We start from the raw sequence: 16,144 nt of genomic DNA on the forward strand, positions 1-16,144 counted from the left end.
AATAGGAGGAGATATAGGGAGCAGTTATATGGTACAATAGGGGGAGTTATAGGGAGCAGTTATATGGTGCAATAGGAGGAGTTATAGGGAGCAGTTATATGGTGCAATAAGAGGAGTTATAGGGAGCAGTTATATGGTACAATAGGGGGAGTTATAGGGAGCAGTTATATGGTGCAATAAGAAGAGTTATAGGGAGCAGTTACATTGTGAAATAAGAGGAGTTATAGGGAGCAGTTATATGGTGAAATAAGAGGAGTTATAGGGAGCAGTTATATGGTGCAAGAGGAGGAGTTATAAGGAGAAGTTATATGGTACAATAGGAGGAGTTATAGGGAGCAGTTATATGCTGTAATAGGAGGAGTTATAGGGAGCAGTTATATGGTGTAATAGGAGGAGTTATAGGAGCAGTTATATTGTACAATAGAAGGAGTTATAGGGAGCAGTTATATGGTGTAATAGGAGGAGTTATAGGGAGCAGTTATATGGTACAATAGGAGGAGTTATAGGGAGCAGTTATATGGTACAATAGGAGGAGTTATAGGGAGCAGTTATATGGTGTAATAGGAGGAGTTATAGGAAGTATTTATACAAAACAGTACTCCTCCTATTACACCATATAACTGCTCCCTATAACTCCTCCTAGTTATAGGGAGCAGTTATATGGTGTAATAGGGAGCAGTTATATGGTGCAATAGGAGGAGTTATAGGGAGCAGTTATATGGTGCAATAGGAGGAGTTATAAGCAGCAGTTATATGGTGTAATAGGAGAAGTTATAGGGAGCATTTATATGGTGTAATAAGAAGAGTTATAGGGAGCAGTTATATGGCGCAATAGGAGGAGTTATAGGGAGCAGTTATATGGTGTAATAGGAGGAGTTATAGGGAGCAGTTATATGGTGTAATAGGAAGAGTTATAGGGAGCAGTTATATGGCGCAATAGGAGGAGTTATAGTGAGCAGTTATATGGTGTAATAGGAGTTATAGGGAGCAGTTATATGGCGCAATAGTAGGAGTTATAGGGAGCAGTTATATGGTGTAATAGGAGGAGTAATAGGGAGCAGTTATATGGTGCAATAGGAGGAGTTATAGGGAGCAGTTATATGGTGCAATAGGAGTAGTAATAGGGAGCAGTTATATGGTGCAATAGGAGGAGTTATAGGGAGCAGTTATATGGTGTAATAGGAGGAGTAATAGGGAGCAGTTATATGGTGCAATAGGAGGAGTTATAGGGAGCAGTTATATGGTGTAATAGGAGGAGTTATAGGAAGTATTTATACAAAACAGTATTAAGAGTTATAAGGAGCAATTGGTGGAAACAGACATATGACTTTATAATGATGTTAGGAATGGGTTATGATGTGTAATATTTTGTAGGTAAATAATACAGTTTTAATGGAAATATTTTTTGGTATTTAGGAATGTTTGTAAACTCAGAAACTTCAGTCGCATTCGATCATTTTTTATTTATGAAAATGTATAAAATATAATACACACTGGTACTCTATTTACCAGAACAGGCTGCTATACTGAAACACTCTGATACATATCCCTACAAAATAATCCCTTTCCAGTTCAATTAAAATGCATCCCTTAGCTGCCAACCAGAAGAGAGCTTTGCATCTACCAATCAGACATAGGCTAACATCCCAGCATCAGAGGGCTGCATCCCCCTGCACTCCCCCCTCAAGCAGTGAGTGTGAGGATTGATCAGCAGGTCCCTGCTGAGCTGCTTGTATGTAACACGGCAGCATCTACACCATGCTCCCTGCACCTTAACACCATCTTCTCTTTTCTATTTAAAATTTATCAGTTCAGTATTATCCATTTCTCTTGCACAAGAAGGAGACTTTTTGCATTGCGGTGTGCTTCTTTTCTTTTTGATTCATTGATTTACACTCAGTCTTCAGAGCCCTGCATCAAGACAGGACGTACCACAGGGTCTTTCAGACAGAGAGGATAGAGAGACAACCTGGTTTCTATTGATGGTGTGGACCAAGAGAATCTCAGTTGGTCGTCACAAGAACGGACAGGTTTATGCAACGAGAGAGGGGGGGAGAAGAAGCAAAGACAGCCATCTCCCCCCTCCCTCCCCAATCCTAGCCCTCCTCCCCCTATCCTCTTGAGGATTTTCCTTGCATCTGGATCCCCGTGGAAAGAGAGAAGAGAAGATGACCACAGTGGGGAAAGATAGTAGTGGAACACCACACATGCAATATGTGGGTCCATACCGGCTGGAGAAGACGCTGGGGAAGGGTCAGACAGGTGGGTGCAGCCGGAAACAATAAAGATGTAAGAGGGAGGATAAGGAAAGGGAGGGGGGAGACAATTCTTGAATCCGTGGGAGGACTTGTGTTCGGGAATGGTCTCCTCTTGGTTGAAAAAATGCTTTTCATCTACATTTACCAACCACCAAAATCTGCAGGTTGGCTCCACAAAGCATCTGGTTGGAGGCTTCTGGGCCTGGTTTCATGGCTATTAGGGTGGAGACAGTCAGAATATTTGTAGCATATATGTATGTTAGAACTTCTCTGCTGTCTTCATGTTGGGTTAGACGGACAACCTAGGTGTCACAAGAGGACAGAGTAGAGCTGGCATGGAAGTGGGTGTTTGAGACTAGAGGTTGGCACTCATAGGCCAAACCCTGAACACCTGCCTCTAGGACCCATCTGTTATGGTATGCAAGTAAAGAGAATACCTGAACGAACCTTATGCTTTATGGAGCCATAACCAGTATTTCAGTAATAATAAAATCATGCACCTGTAGTAATGTCTTGTTGGCTTGGAAGTAATTTCATTAGACATGATATTGTTACTATCATAATTTAATATGATGATCGTTTTTATAGCCATTATTGAAAGTTTTCATTGTACAACGTATGTAAAAATAAATGAAGCATTCCTTTAGGAAATGAATTCTTAGGTGTTTTTTTTGGTTAACAAAAAATTACTATTCCATATAGAGTTTTCAGCATCAAGATACCTTACACGAGAGGGTCAAATATTTGCTACAGTTTATTTTTAAAGAATAGAATAGCAGTGCTTTGTAAAACTGATTCATAATGTTAATGAATTCCAGTCGGATCAATATAATGTTGTACACATATGTAGTAAGAATTCCAGGGATTATACAAGGTAATTCATTGTGTCAGACCTTTACTGTGTCATATCATTATGCACAATTCCAACAGGAACATTACAGCTGTATTTTGGGTTTCTGACTGTTAAGTGCTTATACAGATGTCAGCAGTACTGGGGCTGAATCTTAGTGATGCTCACAAGCAGTGGTCCTTTTCTCTTGTATAAGGGCCCCAGGCTCTGCTGACAACATTCAGGTTCACCTCTTTCTGATACATTTTTTCACACTCAGTATAAAATACTTTTAATTTCTTCATTACTCTTAGTATAGCTTATTGTCTGTCTTATTAGGAAGAACGATACAATTCTGCTAGATATATGTCCCTCTGAACAATACAGCAGCTCTTACGCTCTCTAACCCCTGCGTATTGTGCAGAGACATTCTTTGTTTTACAGGGGTGCTCTGGTGACACAGTTGTACATTATGCTTCTTGCTTAATGGGAGAGAAATAAGACCTCATTATTAATAGGTTTTATATCAGTTCTATGGTCATTAATCCTTTTTCTGGTCAGCAGCAGTTAAATATTTCACGGATGATATTGCTTTCACAATTTAATGCTTATCTTGTGGCAGCAAACTTGTTATTTGTCCTATATATCTATTTAAATACCAGAGGATAAATTGAATTTGTTATTATTTTCAATAACAGTTTTGTCATTTAAGATGGAGTTTAACAATTACTCATTCTTTGGATAGAAACGTCTAATTTATCTTAATGACTACAGAACACTGAGAACTGTCTCAGGTAGTCCTGTTTTTTTCCTAAGATGATCTTTAAATTTATTAAAACCAATTCAGAAAAAAAAAACTGGTTTATGCCTAATTTGGGACATCTGCATTGTTATAGACTATCAAGGTTAGCGAGACCTGAGTTATTTCTAACGTACAATTGTCTCTTGTGTCCCCAGAATATCAAATAAAGCTCAGTTAAAGTGTTTTTAATCCTAGTTTATATGTAATGTGGGGTTATTGCCATACTGCTGAGTATTAAGGTATAGTCAAATCTGGTTTATTTCTAATGTAAGATGACTTGATATTATTTGGGACAAGTTCAGAAAGTCCCAATTTTTTGTATCTAATGTAATACATTTTCCTTACTTTAGATTCTAATGACAAGCTTTTACAGTTCTGCAGTTTGAATGTGATCCTACTTAGAGGTTAAACAGATTATCAGGACCAAGTTTACACAGTCCTGTTTTATATATAAATTAGGATATCCTATTGAATGCAGTTTATCAGGACAAACTCACACAGTCCTGATTGGTTTAGCTGAAGTTGGGACTCTTGACTACATATGGCTGCAGCTAGGATACACTGTGAATGAGAGACCAATGCAGCAGCATATGGGTAAATCCTCATTGTGTGACATCTCTGCTAGCGTGGATGCTTGCGTATTACCATCCGTCATAGAGAGGAACAATAGCCACACACCATATCCCCGTGGGCTTAATGGGGAGGGGGATGTGAAGTGCCCAGGGGTAAGAGGATTCGGGAGGAGGTTATCTGTTTTATTTGGGAAGGGGGAAGCAGGTGCTCTTCAGACTGGTTGTTAATTAGCTGGAGGAGAATCAGCTGAGGCTTTCAGGCAAAGTGAAAATAATCACATGTGCCCCTTCTGCTAGTTCACACACACAAAAGCAAATGACCCTGCACAAAGCCGCACACACTGTGCAGCTAACAACTGCTAATGTACGGACATTACAGACTTGTATGCCCCCGAATGCACAGATGTTACATACACCTCTCATATCGCACCAGTACACGGATATTAGAGGCTCATCTCTTGGTTTTGTGTCCCACACTTCCTAGAGGGGCCAGAATTCTGTCACCTATGTTTACTTTGCTGCAAATTACCTAAAGCGCCAATTGATTTGCAGCCCTTGGAAAAAAAACTAGATTAAAGAATTCTCTTTTCAGGAGAGTGGAACAAGCACAATTTTCACACAAAAGAGAAAAAAAATAGAACATTTTTTTTGTGTCCCTTTAAAGACTGAAAGCTGTTACATACCCCTGAATACAGACACGAGATACTCCTACCCCTTATACCTTGATATCAAGGACTCATATACCCGTATAAATATGCAACAAAGGGTGTATTCTCACAATACTCAGACATCAGGTGGTCACATCTCCTATTACACAGGCACTCACACCCCTTATACACACATCCATCTAACACACCATATAATAATATCCTAGTAATACACATATTGTTCTAATAGATAGTCACTCAAATCCCTAATACACACAAATCCATCTAACACACCATATAATAATATCCTAGTAATACACATATTGTTTTAATACACAGATGTTCACACCCTTAATTGCACACAAATCCATCTAACACACCATATAATAATATCCTACTAAAACACATATTGTTCTAATACACAGAGATTCACAGCCCTAATACACACATATCCATCTAGCACACCGTATAAGCCTATCCTAGAAAAACACATATTGTTCTAATACACGGACATAAGATGCATTTTCCTTTGTGCATATGATGTTCCCTGTTGGTATAAAGACATTAGAGACTCTACTTATCTGTAATACACAGATATCTAATGTCTCTAATACAGACTTCAGACACCTATATCCCCTAATACACAAACAAAATAAGGCTTATTCCCCTAATGCCCAGATATCAGACACTAGTATTCTTTTAAGACATCTGTGAATCTCATTACTGGAACATATAACAGGGTTTATATATGTGTGTAATTAAAAAAAAATACTTTTACATCAGATGCTTATAATCAAATAGTACATGAGTATCATATCCCCTCTATCAAAGAGATCAGTCAATGATCTTTCTAATACAAAGACACTGGGTTTTTATGTCCCCTAATACATATTTATATAAATATATAAATATTATAAAATTCACACCCCTCTAAAATGCATCCCAGAGTTTGACAAATTCAGATACTTAGATCAGATGCTCAAAACCAAATTATTATTATTATTATTCTTTATTTATAACGTGCCAACAGATTCCGCAGCGCTGTCCACGGGTAACAAAGATAAAAGGACAGTACAATATGAGACACCAGACAAAATTTAACAAACAAATACAGGGGGAATTGGGAGCCCTGTTCCTGTGGGAACTTACAATCTACATGGGTAGGAGGGTGAGAAACAAGAGGTGGGGACTGCAAAGGTGGGAATGATGTTAGTGTGGAGTTAGATGAGGGCAACTATTAGACAAGTGGAATTCATTAGTTACTGATTTGGTGATAGGCTTCCCTGAACAAGAAGGTATTTAGGAAGCGTTTAAAGGAGTAGAGGTTGGGGGAAAGTCTGACAGCACGAGGAAGTGCGTTCCAGAGGGTTGGTGCCGCACAAGAGAAGTCCTGTAGTCTAGCATGAGAGGAGGTGATGGTAGAAGAGGCAAGGAGTAGATCGTTGTTGGATCTTAGGGCACGGCTGGAGTATATTTGTTGATGAGTGAGGACAGGTAGGGGGGGGCTGCATTGGTAAGGGCTTTGTAGATCAGAGTGAGATTTTTTAATTTAATTCTGCTGTGAATGGGGAGCCAGTGAAGGGACTCACAGAGGGGTGCAGCGGATACAGAGCATCAGGAGAGGTGGATTAGCCTAGCAGAGGCATTTAGGATGGATTGAAGGGGGGAGAGGTGGGAGAGAGGAAGGCCAGTTAGTAGGTTGTTACAGTAGTCAAGCTGGGAAATTACTAGGGAATGGATTAGCTGTTTAGTAGTTTCAGCACTCAGAAAAGGACGAATTTTGGAGATATTGCGTAGGTGGTTGCGACAGGATGAAGAGAGCGATTGGATGTGGGGTATGAAGGACAGATTGGAGTCAAGTGTAACTCCTAGGCAGCGGACTTGGGGTGATGGGGAGATAGTGGTGTCACCCACAGTGATAGTAAAGTTAGAAACTGGAGTAGAATTAGACTGGGGGCGGAAATGGAAGGTTGCAGTCTTGTGGTGGGATGTTAGTTTGGATGGTAAGTGTTTTGTTGAAAAAGTAGTCTGCCAAGTCTTGAGCACTAAAGGCAGATGAAGGGGTTGGTGCAGATGGATAGAGGAGAGTGCTGAAAATGGAGAAGAGATGTTTAGGGGTTGAGGAGTGAGAAGATATGAGAGAAGAGAAGTAGTTTTGCTTGGCTAAGTGAAGGGCAGAGGAGTAAGAATAAAGAATTAACTTATAGTGTAGGAAATCGGGTTCAGAGCGGGATTTCCTCCAGGCATGTTCAGCAGCATGGGAGCATTTTTGTAGATAGCGTGTTTGCTGAGAGTGCCAGGGCTGGAGCTTACGACGTGGGGTTTTGTGTATTTGTGGAGGAGCAAGGGTGTCAAGTGAGAGAGTATTGTTATAGTGGTTTGCAGCAAGATCAGGGCAGGATACTGTGGAAGTGTGGAGAAGACGTTTTTGAATAAGGTTAGAAAGTTGGAGAGGATCTACAGTGTGCAGATTTCTACAGGTGCAGAGGCGGGGGGGGGGGGGAGAAATAGGTTTAGCATGTACATTGAGATTATAGGTGAGCAGATGGTGGTCTGAGATGGGAAATATCAGAGTATCCATCACGGTGAGTAGGGAATAGGATGGATTGTCAGAGACTAAAGGAGTTTGTGAGTGAAAACCAAATAACAAATATTAAGCTAATATTTCCTTAATTGGACATTAAACACTAAATTAATGCTAAATATAATGATTTATTCAAAGCAAAAATTAACCAGAGAATAATATAAATGATATTAGTTCTTAAAATATTGAGGCAAAGATTACAAGCTGCTAATTTTTTTTCTCGCTTTCTGCAAAAAAATGAGGGCAGTCAGTTTAGCGCTGGTAATACGAGTTGAAAGTAAAAAGTTAGTGCATGATAAAAAGACTCAGGAGTGCTAACTTCAGGACTTTGTCATATTGCGACAACGCTAACTCCCTCTCCTCTTAGACTTCTTATGGGTGTTCTACAAAAAGCCTTTTTAGTTATGTGCTAGATCAACTGCACTAAATCCAAAGGTGCGTAAGGAATACTTCACATTCCTATGTTCTTCACTAGAAAAAGATTTCTTCATTTTTTTAAATATACAGTATATTTTTATATTTATTTGTATATTTTTTTGTAATATATAGATCTATACCTATATAAATATATAGATAGGCATTAGAGATGTGCGTTTGGATCCTTTGTGAGGATATGAATACGGAAGTAGGCAGCCGCTCATGCTGTTTAGATCTTTTCATAGCTGAATTGGTTCTAGTGAAAAGATCACACTAAAAGCTGTGCAAATCCAGATCTTAGTGTGGGGATGTTTCACTAGAATCAATCCGGCTACAAAAAGATCTAAACAGCATGAGTGGCTGCCTACTTCCTCATCCAGATCCTCACGAAGGATCAAAATGCACATTTCTAATATATATATATATATATATATATATATATATATATATATATATATATATATATATATATATATATATATATATATATATATATATATTTAAAAAGAAAAAAATTATAAGTGAAGAACATAGGAATTTCAAGTATTTCTATTCAAAACACATTAAAATGGTTTAAAATTATATTACATATTTCAATATATTTGTGTGTACATACATATTTACAAATATAAACACATAAATACATGTATACACATACGCATTATACTCATATTCCCCAGGTAGTATACAAATGTGAAAGCGTCATAGCCTGTACCATAGTCCACAGACACTAGGACACATTCCTCTGATATGCCAACAACACATATACCTTTCATAACACCAGACACACAGAGATATCAAATTATTATTATTATTATTATCGGTTATTTGTAGAGCGCCAACAGATTCCGCAGCGCTATAAATGTATATCATTCTTGGTGGTCTCCCAAAGAAAATGAGAAATGTACAGAATAGCAAGGCATAGGGATAAATTGTAAAAAATCTATTAAAACGTTACAGCAGTATTTCCATTACAAAGCTGCTATAAAGTCTGTGTTTAACACCATAGAGGCAAGCAATAGTGCAATAATAGAATGGTATGGGACATTAGAGTTACTCTTGCACCATCATGTTTCTTTACAACTTTAATCCCTCATCTACTAAATCAGTGGTGGTCAGTTTTTAATTAGTGTAAGCAATTCATGCATAGTGGTATCCTAATAATGTAATGTGCTTGTGCTAGATTAGGCGGTAGTTGTGCACAGTTCCTGTTCTCTACTTAAAGCCATAATAATAGCGCAAAAATAAGATGCATACCTTGGTTTTTAACATGAGGCCATATTATCATCACACCAGCAATATTGTAATCTAATCCAATTCACTATCTACTGTAGACAATAATCTACCTTTTGGGTATAACTGCAGCATGAGGTCATTAGGATACATGTATCTCACCACTTCCCAAAACAGCTAGCAAGCACATGAGCGCCATATAGCTAGAAAACACATGAACCATACAGCTAGCAAGCACATGAACCGTACGGCTAGCAAGCACATGGACCGTACAGCTAGCAAGCACATGGACCGTACAGCTAGCAAGCACATGGACCGTACAGCTAGCAAGCACATGGACCGTACAGCTAGCAAGCACATGGACCGTACAGCTAGCAAGCACATGGACCGTACAGCTAGCAAGCACATGGACCGTACAGCTAGCAAGCACATGGACCGTACAGCTAGCAAGCACATGGACCATACAGCTAGCAAGCCCATGAACCATACAGCTAGCAATCCCATGAATCATACAGATAGTAATCCCATGAATCATACAGCTAGTAATCCCATGAAGCATACAGCTAGTAATCCCATGAACCATACAGCTAGTAAGCACATGAACCATACAGCCAGCAACAACATGAACCATACAGCCAGCAAGCAAATGAACCATACGGCTAGTAAGCCCATGAACCATAGAGCTATTAAGAACATGAACCATACAGCTAGCAAGCACATGAACCATACAGCTAGTAAGCACATGAACCATACAGCCAGCAACCACATGAACCATACAGCCAGCAACCACATGAACCATACAGCCAGCAAGCAAATGAACCATACGGCTAGTAAGCCCATGAACCATAGAGCTATTAAGAACGTGAACCATACAGCTAGCAAGCACATGAACCATACAGCTAGCATGCTCACAATTTTAGCTAGCAAGGTAATTGGTTGATAGGTACTTCCTGCTAATGGTCATTGGTTGATAGGTACTTCCTGTTAATGGCCATTGGTTGATAGGTACTTCCTGCTAATGGTCATTGTTTTATAGGTATTTCCTACTACTGGTCATTTGTTGATATGTACTTTTTGCTACTGGTCATTGGTTGATAGATACTTCCTGCCAATGGTCGTAGTTGGTAGGTACTTGCTAATAATTATTGGTAACTATGCACTTCCTGCTAATGGTTTTTGGCTTAAAGGAACAGTATTTGTTGATAGGTATTTATTGCTAATGGTCATTTGTTGATATATACTTCTTGCTAATGGTCATTTGTTTATAGGTACATTTTGCTACTGGTCATTGGTTGATAGGTACTTTTTGCTAATGGTTATTTGTTTAAAGGTACCTTTTGCTACTGGTCATTGCTTAATAGGTACGTTTTGCTAATTGCTATTGGTTGATAGGTACTTCTGCTAATAATTATTGGTATATATGCACTTCCTGCTAATGGTCTTTGGCTTAAAGGAACAGTATTTACAATTAAAGGGACAGTCTACACCAGAAATGTTATTGTTTAAAAAAGATAGATAATCCCTTTATTACCCATTCTCCAGTTTTGCATAACCAACACAGTTATATTAATATTTGTTTTACCTCTGTGATTACCTTGTATCTAAGCCTCTGCAGACTCCCCCCCCATATTTCAGTTCTTTTGACAGACTTGCAGTCTTAGTGCTTTTGACAGACATGTAGTTTAGCCAATCAGTGCAGACTCCTAAATAACTCTACGGGAGTGAGCACAATGTTATCTATATGACACACATGAACTAGTACTGTCTAACTGTGAAAAACTTTCAAAATGCTCTGAGCTAAGAGGCGGTTTTCAACGGTTTAGAAATCAGTTTGAGCCTAGCTAGTCTTAGCTTTTTAAAAATACCACCAAGGGAACAAAGCAAATTTAATGAAAAAAGTAAATTGGAAAGTTGTTTAAAATGTCATGCCCTATCTTAATGATGTAAGTTTAATTTTGACTAGACTGTCCCTTTTAATTGTATAAAAAAACTTTCTAATTTATTTCTATTATCTATTTTACCTAGTTCTCTTGGTATCCTTTATTAAAGATCAATCCTAAGTAGGCTCATGCACATGGCTTTAGCATCTTGTAACAGTGTTTATATCAATGTTATACATAGTTTCAAATGCAGATACCATATAATACTAAATACACGTGTACACTTGTGAGCTCCTATTAGCCTACCTAAATTTACTCTTCAGCAAAGGATATCAATAGAACCACACAAATTTAGTAATATAGACGTAAATTGAAAAGCTGTTCAAAAATTGCACGCTCTGTCTGAATCCTGACCATTTAATTTTGACTTACTGTCCCTTTAAAGGCACTTTCTACTGATGCTTATTGGCTGATAGGCAGGTTTTACTACTGCTAATTGTTTGATAGGTACTTCCTGCTAATGGTCGTTGATTGATGATAGGTACTTCCTGACAATACTCATTGTTATAGGCACATCCATCTAATACTCATTGAGAATTAACTGGAAGTACCTATAAGCCAATCAGTATAAGTAGAAAGTGCACAACAGATCCATATGTATTCAGGCAATAAAAAAACACATGCTAAGTGCTGGTCTTTCAAGTAGATGATTGAACGTTGTAGTACACTGTTTCTTTAATACACAGGACACAGCTATCTAACCTTATCCTAGTATGCAGATACCTCATACCTCTCACCTCCACCTAATTAACATCAGGGACCAGAGCTACATACCTCTTATTTCTGCCTAAATACACAGACACCAGAAAATACACAATACAGATGTACAAAAGGCATACAACTAATGCACTTGTACAAGTAAATCCTTCTGCCCCTCACATTGTAATACGCACATATTACGTTCATACAGGGAATGATCAGGGTCATGCATTTAGCACTGTTTCTATGTGTTTAAGTTACACGTGGGAACATTCACATCTGAGCACACAACCCTTCACCTGCCATACACAAACACTTGGTTACGTCAGTAGACTGTCTTATACAAAAATGACATGCACTGTTTGTAAGCACTACTTACTCTTGCATTACCGATTTTTACCTACTATGGTCTAGATTGCAATTGGTACACAAAAATATTAGCACTATTGAGCGCTACCTCCACTCAAGTTGAATCAATACCGCCCCTATTCTTCCACTCATATTACAAGTAGAAAGTAAAATGTTAGTGAGCAAGTGAAAGCCTCAGGCAAGCTAACATCTGTCAAGCAAACATTGTGGCCAGCCTTCTATGGGGAGGGCTACAAAGCCCTATTATTGCTTTTACTCACACTAACCCAAAGGTGCGCTAAAGCCCATACCTCCCAACTTTTGTTGCTGAGTATCAGGGACACAGGAGGTTGATAGGTGCGTTAAGAAATACTTTAAATTATTTTTAAAGAAACTGTATATATTTAAAATATATATATCTATTTGAAGATATGTTTGTTTGTGTGTGTATATATATATATATATATATATATATATATATATATATATATATACACAGGCATACCTTGTTTTATTGCGCTTTGCTTTATTGCGCTTCGCAGATATTGCTCTTTTTAAAAATTGAAGGTTTTTGGCAACCCCTTTGTTCAGCAAGTCTATCAGCGCCATTTTTCAACATTTATATTTATATCTATATATACATATATATATATATATATATATATATATATACAGTATATATATATATATATATATATATATAAACACATAAATACACAACTATATATAGTAAATATATATATATATATACAGTATAAATATATATATATATATATATATATATATAAACACATAAATACACAACTATATATAGTATATATAATAAACAATTTTGTAATAGGGGCACTAAACCCAAATTTTTTCTTTCATGATTCAGATAGAGCAGCAATTTGAATCAACTTTCTAATTCACTCCTATTATCAATTTTTCTTTGTTCTTTTGCTATCTTTATTTAAAAAGCAGGAATGTGATGCATAGGAGCCGGCCCATTTTTGGTTGAGAGCCTGGGTTATGCTTGCTTATTGATGGGTAAATGTAAGCCTCCAATAAGCAAGCGCTATCCATGGTGCTGAACCTAAAATGGGCTGGCTGCTAAGATTTTCATTCTTGCTTTTAAAATAAAGATAGCAAGAGAACGAAGATAAATTGATAATAGGAGTAAATTATAAAGTTGCTTAAAATTTAATGCTCTATCTGAATCATGAAAGAAAATTTTTTTGGGTTCAGTGTCCTTTTAAGGTATGTATATTGTTTTTTTTTCTATTGCACACTTAATAGACTATCACCTAAATTACAAGTTTTGCACTATAAAGGGTGCGAAACGAACGCAACAAAAGTGGCATTATTTCACCTTCCATAGCGCTGCCATTACAACTTTTTGAAAAGCCGCCTTGTGCGTGCGATATGGTTGCGTGGAACTCCATACCACACAAAATACAAGCGCTGCTTTGACGTGCTCGTGCACGCTTTCCCCATAGACATCAATGGGGGGAGAGTGTTAGTTTTTTTTTCTAACACCTGCGATCGCGGAATGAAAAGCTCCGTAACTCTTCCCCATTGATGTCTATGAGGGAAAAAAAAGTTACGATTAAACCTAACATAAACCCCACGTCTAAACACCCCTAATCTGCTGCCCCCGACATCGCCGACACCTACATAATGTTATTAACCCCAAATCTGCTGCTCCCATTATCGCCGCCACCAAAATAAATCTATTGACCCCTAATATGTTGCTCCCGATATCGCCACCACTATACTAAAGTTATTAACCCCTATTCCCCTGCACCCCAACATCGCCCCCACTATAATAAAGATATTAACCCCTATGCCGCCGCTCCCCAACATCGCCGTCACTAAATATAAATCACTAAATTGGAATCAGCCAATAGGAATGAGAGCTGCTTAAATCCTCTTGGCTGATTTGAACAGCCAATAGGATTTTAGCAGCCTTAATTAATTTTGATTTAAATTTATTTAAATTTTAATTTAAAATTTTCAGCCAATAGAAATGCAATGGTACCCCCAGTATAAAAGGGGTACCTTGCATTTGAATCCTCAGTGTGCGGCGGACGATTGCATGAAGAGGACCTCCACGTTGGATCGATGGACCTTCGCCTGGACCTCCACGCATCGACCGCTCCGCAGGGATGAAGAAGATTCTGGTCCCGCGATGGATGAAGATTGATCCGCCTGGATGAAGATCGTTCAAACCGGACTTCAGCAACTATGAGTACCTAAAGAGAAGTTAGTGTTTTTTGGGGTGGTTTTTTTTTTTAGATTAGGGTTTGGGCTATTTGAGAAAGAGCTGAATGCCCTTTTAAGAGCAAGAAAAACAGCTAATTGCCCTTTTAAGGGCAATGCCCATACAAATGCACTTTTCAGGGCAATGGGTAGCTTAGTTTTTTTTAAGGATTAGGTTTTTTATTTTGAGTGGTGGGTTTTACCGTTGGGGGGTCTTTGTATTTTATTTTAAAGGGAAAAGAGCTGATTTCTTTAAAGCAAAGCCCTACAAAAGGCCCTTTTAAGGGCTATTAGTAGTTTATTGTAGGCTAGAGGTTTTTTTTTTATTTTAGGGGGGCTTTTTTTATTTTGATAGGGCTATTAGATTAGGTGTAATTGTTCTTATTTTGGATCATTTCATTTATTTTTTTAATATAGTATTTTTTTTTGTACTTTAGTATTTTTTTATTTTTTGTAATTTAGTATATAGAATAGGGGTTAATACATTTTATTAGTGGCGGCGATGTCGGGAGTGGCAGATTAGGGGTTAATAACTTTAATATAGTGTTTGCAATGCGGGAGGGCCTCGGTTTAGGGGTTAATATGTCGTTTTATGGATGTTAGTGTACTTTGTAACTGTTAAGTTATGAGTTTTATGTATCAGTTTTGTTGCGTAAAACTTATAACTACTGGTCTCAGATGGCGGTACGGAACTTGTCTTTATAGGGTATACGCAAGCTTTTTAGCCTCACCACAAAACTCGTAATGGCAGCGCTATGGCAATCCAGGCTATGATTACGGCTTGATGCCGAAACGCGTAAGCCATTAGTGCTACACCAGCTTTCTATGTGCCTTTTGCTGCTATTTCCCCTGTTTTTATTATTATGCAATAAAGTAGTGTTTTTAGAAGACTCCGCAGATGCTGTATTCTTTTGATATGCAATCCCACGAAAAAACATATTTTTTTCGAGTGTGGGACTGGCGTTGCGTTACAGGCTAAAAGGCTTGCGGTACAGCTATACCGATAAAAAGATAAAATTCGTGAAATCCTCACCCGACTCCAAGAAAAACCCTTAGCTTCACAGCAAAAAAAATATTTACACCATATCTTTATGGTAAATCTTCAGAGTAACAGGTTTATAGTACAGGGCTTTATAGTACAGATTTCTTATAGAGAGATTCAGATCATCAGACCCTATATGCATAACACTAATGCAGTTTTAAGCACTGCATGGCGACAAACGCCTCTTGATTTGGGGTTAAATTTTGCTTTGTCCCTCGCTCCCATATGTAATATAGGTTTTTAAAATTCTGCCAAGTGCCTAAACAGCTGTTTAATTTGCAGGTTACTGAATGTGCTTTTTGGCCTGTGTAGAGGCTTTGGGACAAGCACAGTTATACACAACAAACAAGAGTTATTTACTGTCCTTCTCACAATCAAGCTATGTTTATATTTCTCTCTGTTTTGTTCCTTTATTTTGATATTTCCAATAACTGCAATTTTATGACTTTCAGTTTCCAGAAAAACAAAAGATTTTTATGTAGGCTCCTACTGTAGAGGGGCTCATGTTACTGCTTTTGACATTATCAAGTTT

The 16,144-nt window shown here is 37.9% G+C and overlaps 1 protein-coding gene across 1 annotated transcript in view; it reads left to right on the forward strand.

Annotated features, from left to right (window-relative positions):
* The first annotated feature begins 2,168 nt into the window (after window positions 1-2,168).
* The window catches only part of BRSK2 (BR serine/threonine kinase 2), a 474,882-nt gene continuing 460,906 nt past the window's right edge, over window positions 2,169-16,144 (forward strand). The window contains exon 1 of the mRNA XM_053720479.1: window positions 2,169-2,262. Coding sequence (XP_053576454.1) covers window positions 2,169-2,262 — 94 coding nt within the window. The remainder of the gene's footprint in view (window positions 2,263-16,144) is intronic.

The sequence above is a fragment of the Bombina bombina genome, chromosome 7, assembly GCF_027579735.1.
Source record: "Bombina bombina isolate aBomBom1 chromosome 7, aBomBom1.pri, whole genome shotgun sequence".
Classification (NCBI taxonomy): domain Eukaryota; kingdom Metazoa; phylum Chordata; class Amphibia; order Anura; family Bombinatoridae; genus Bombina; species Bombina bombina.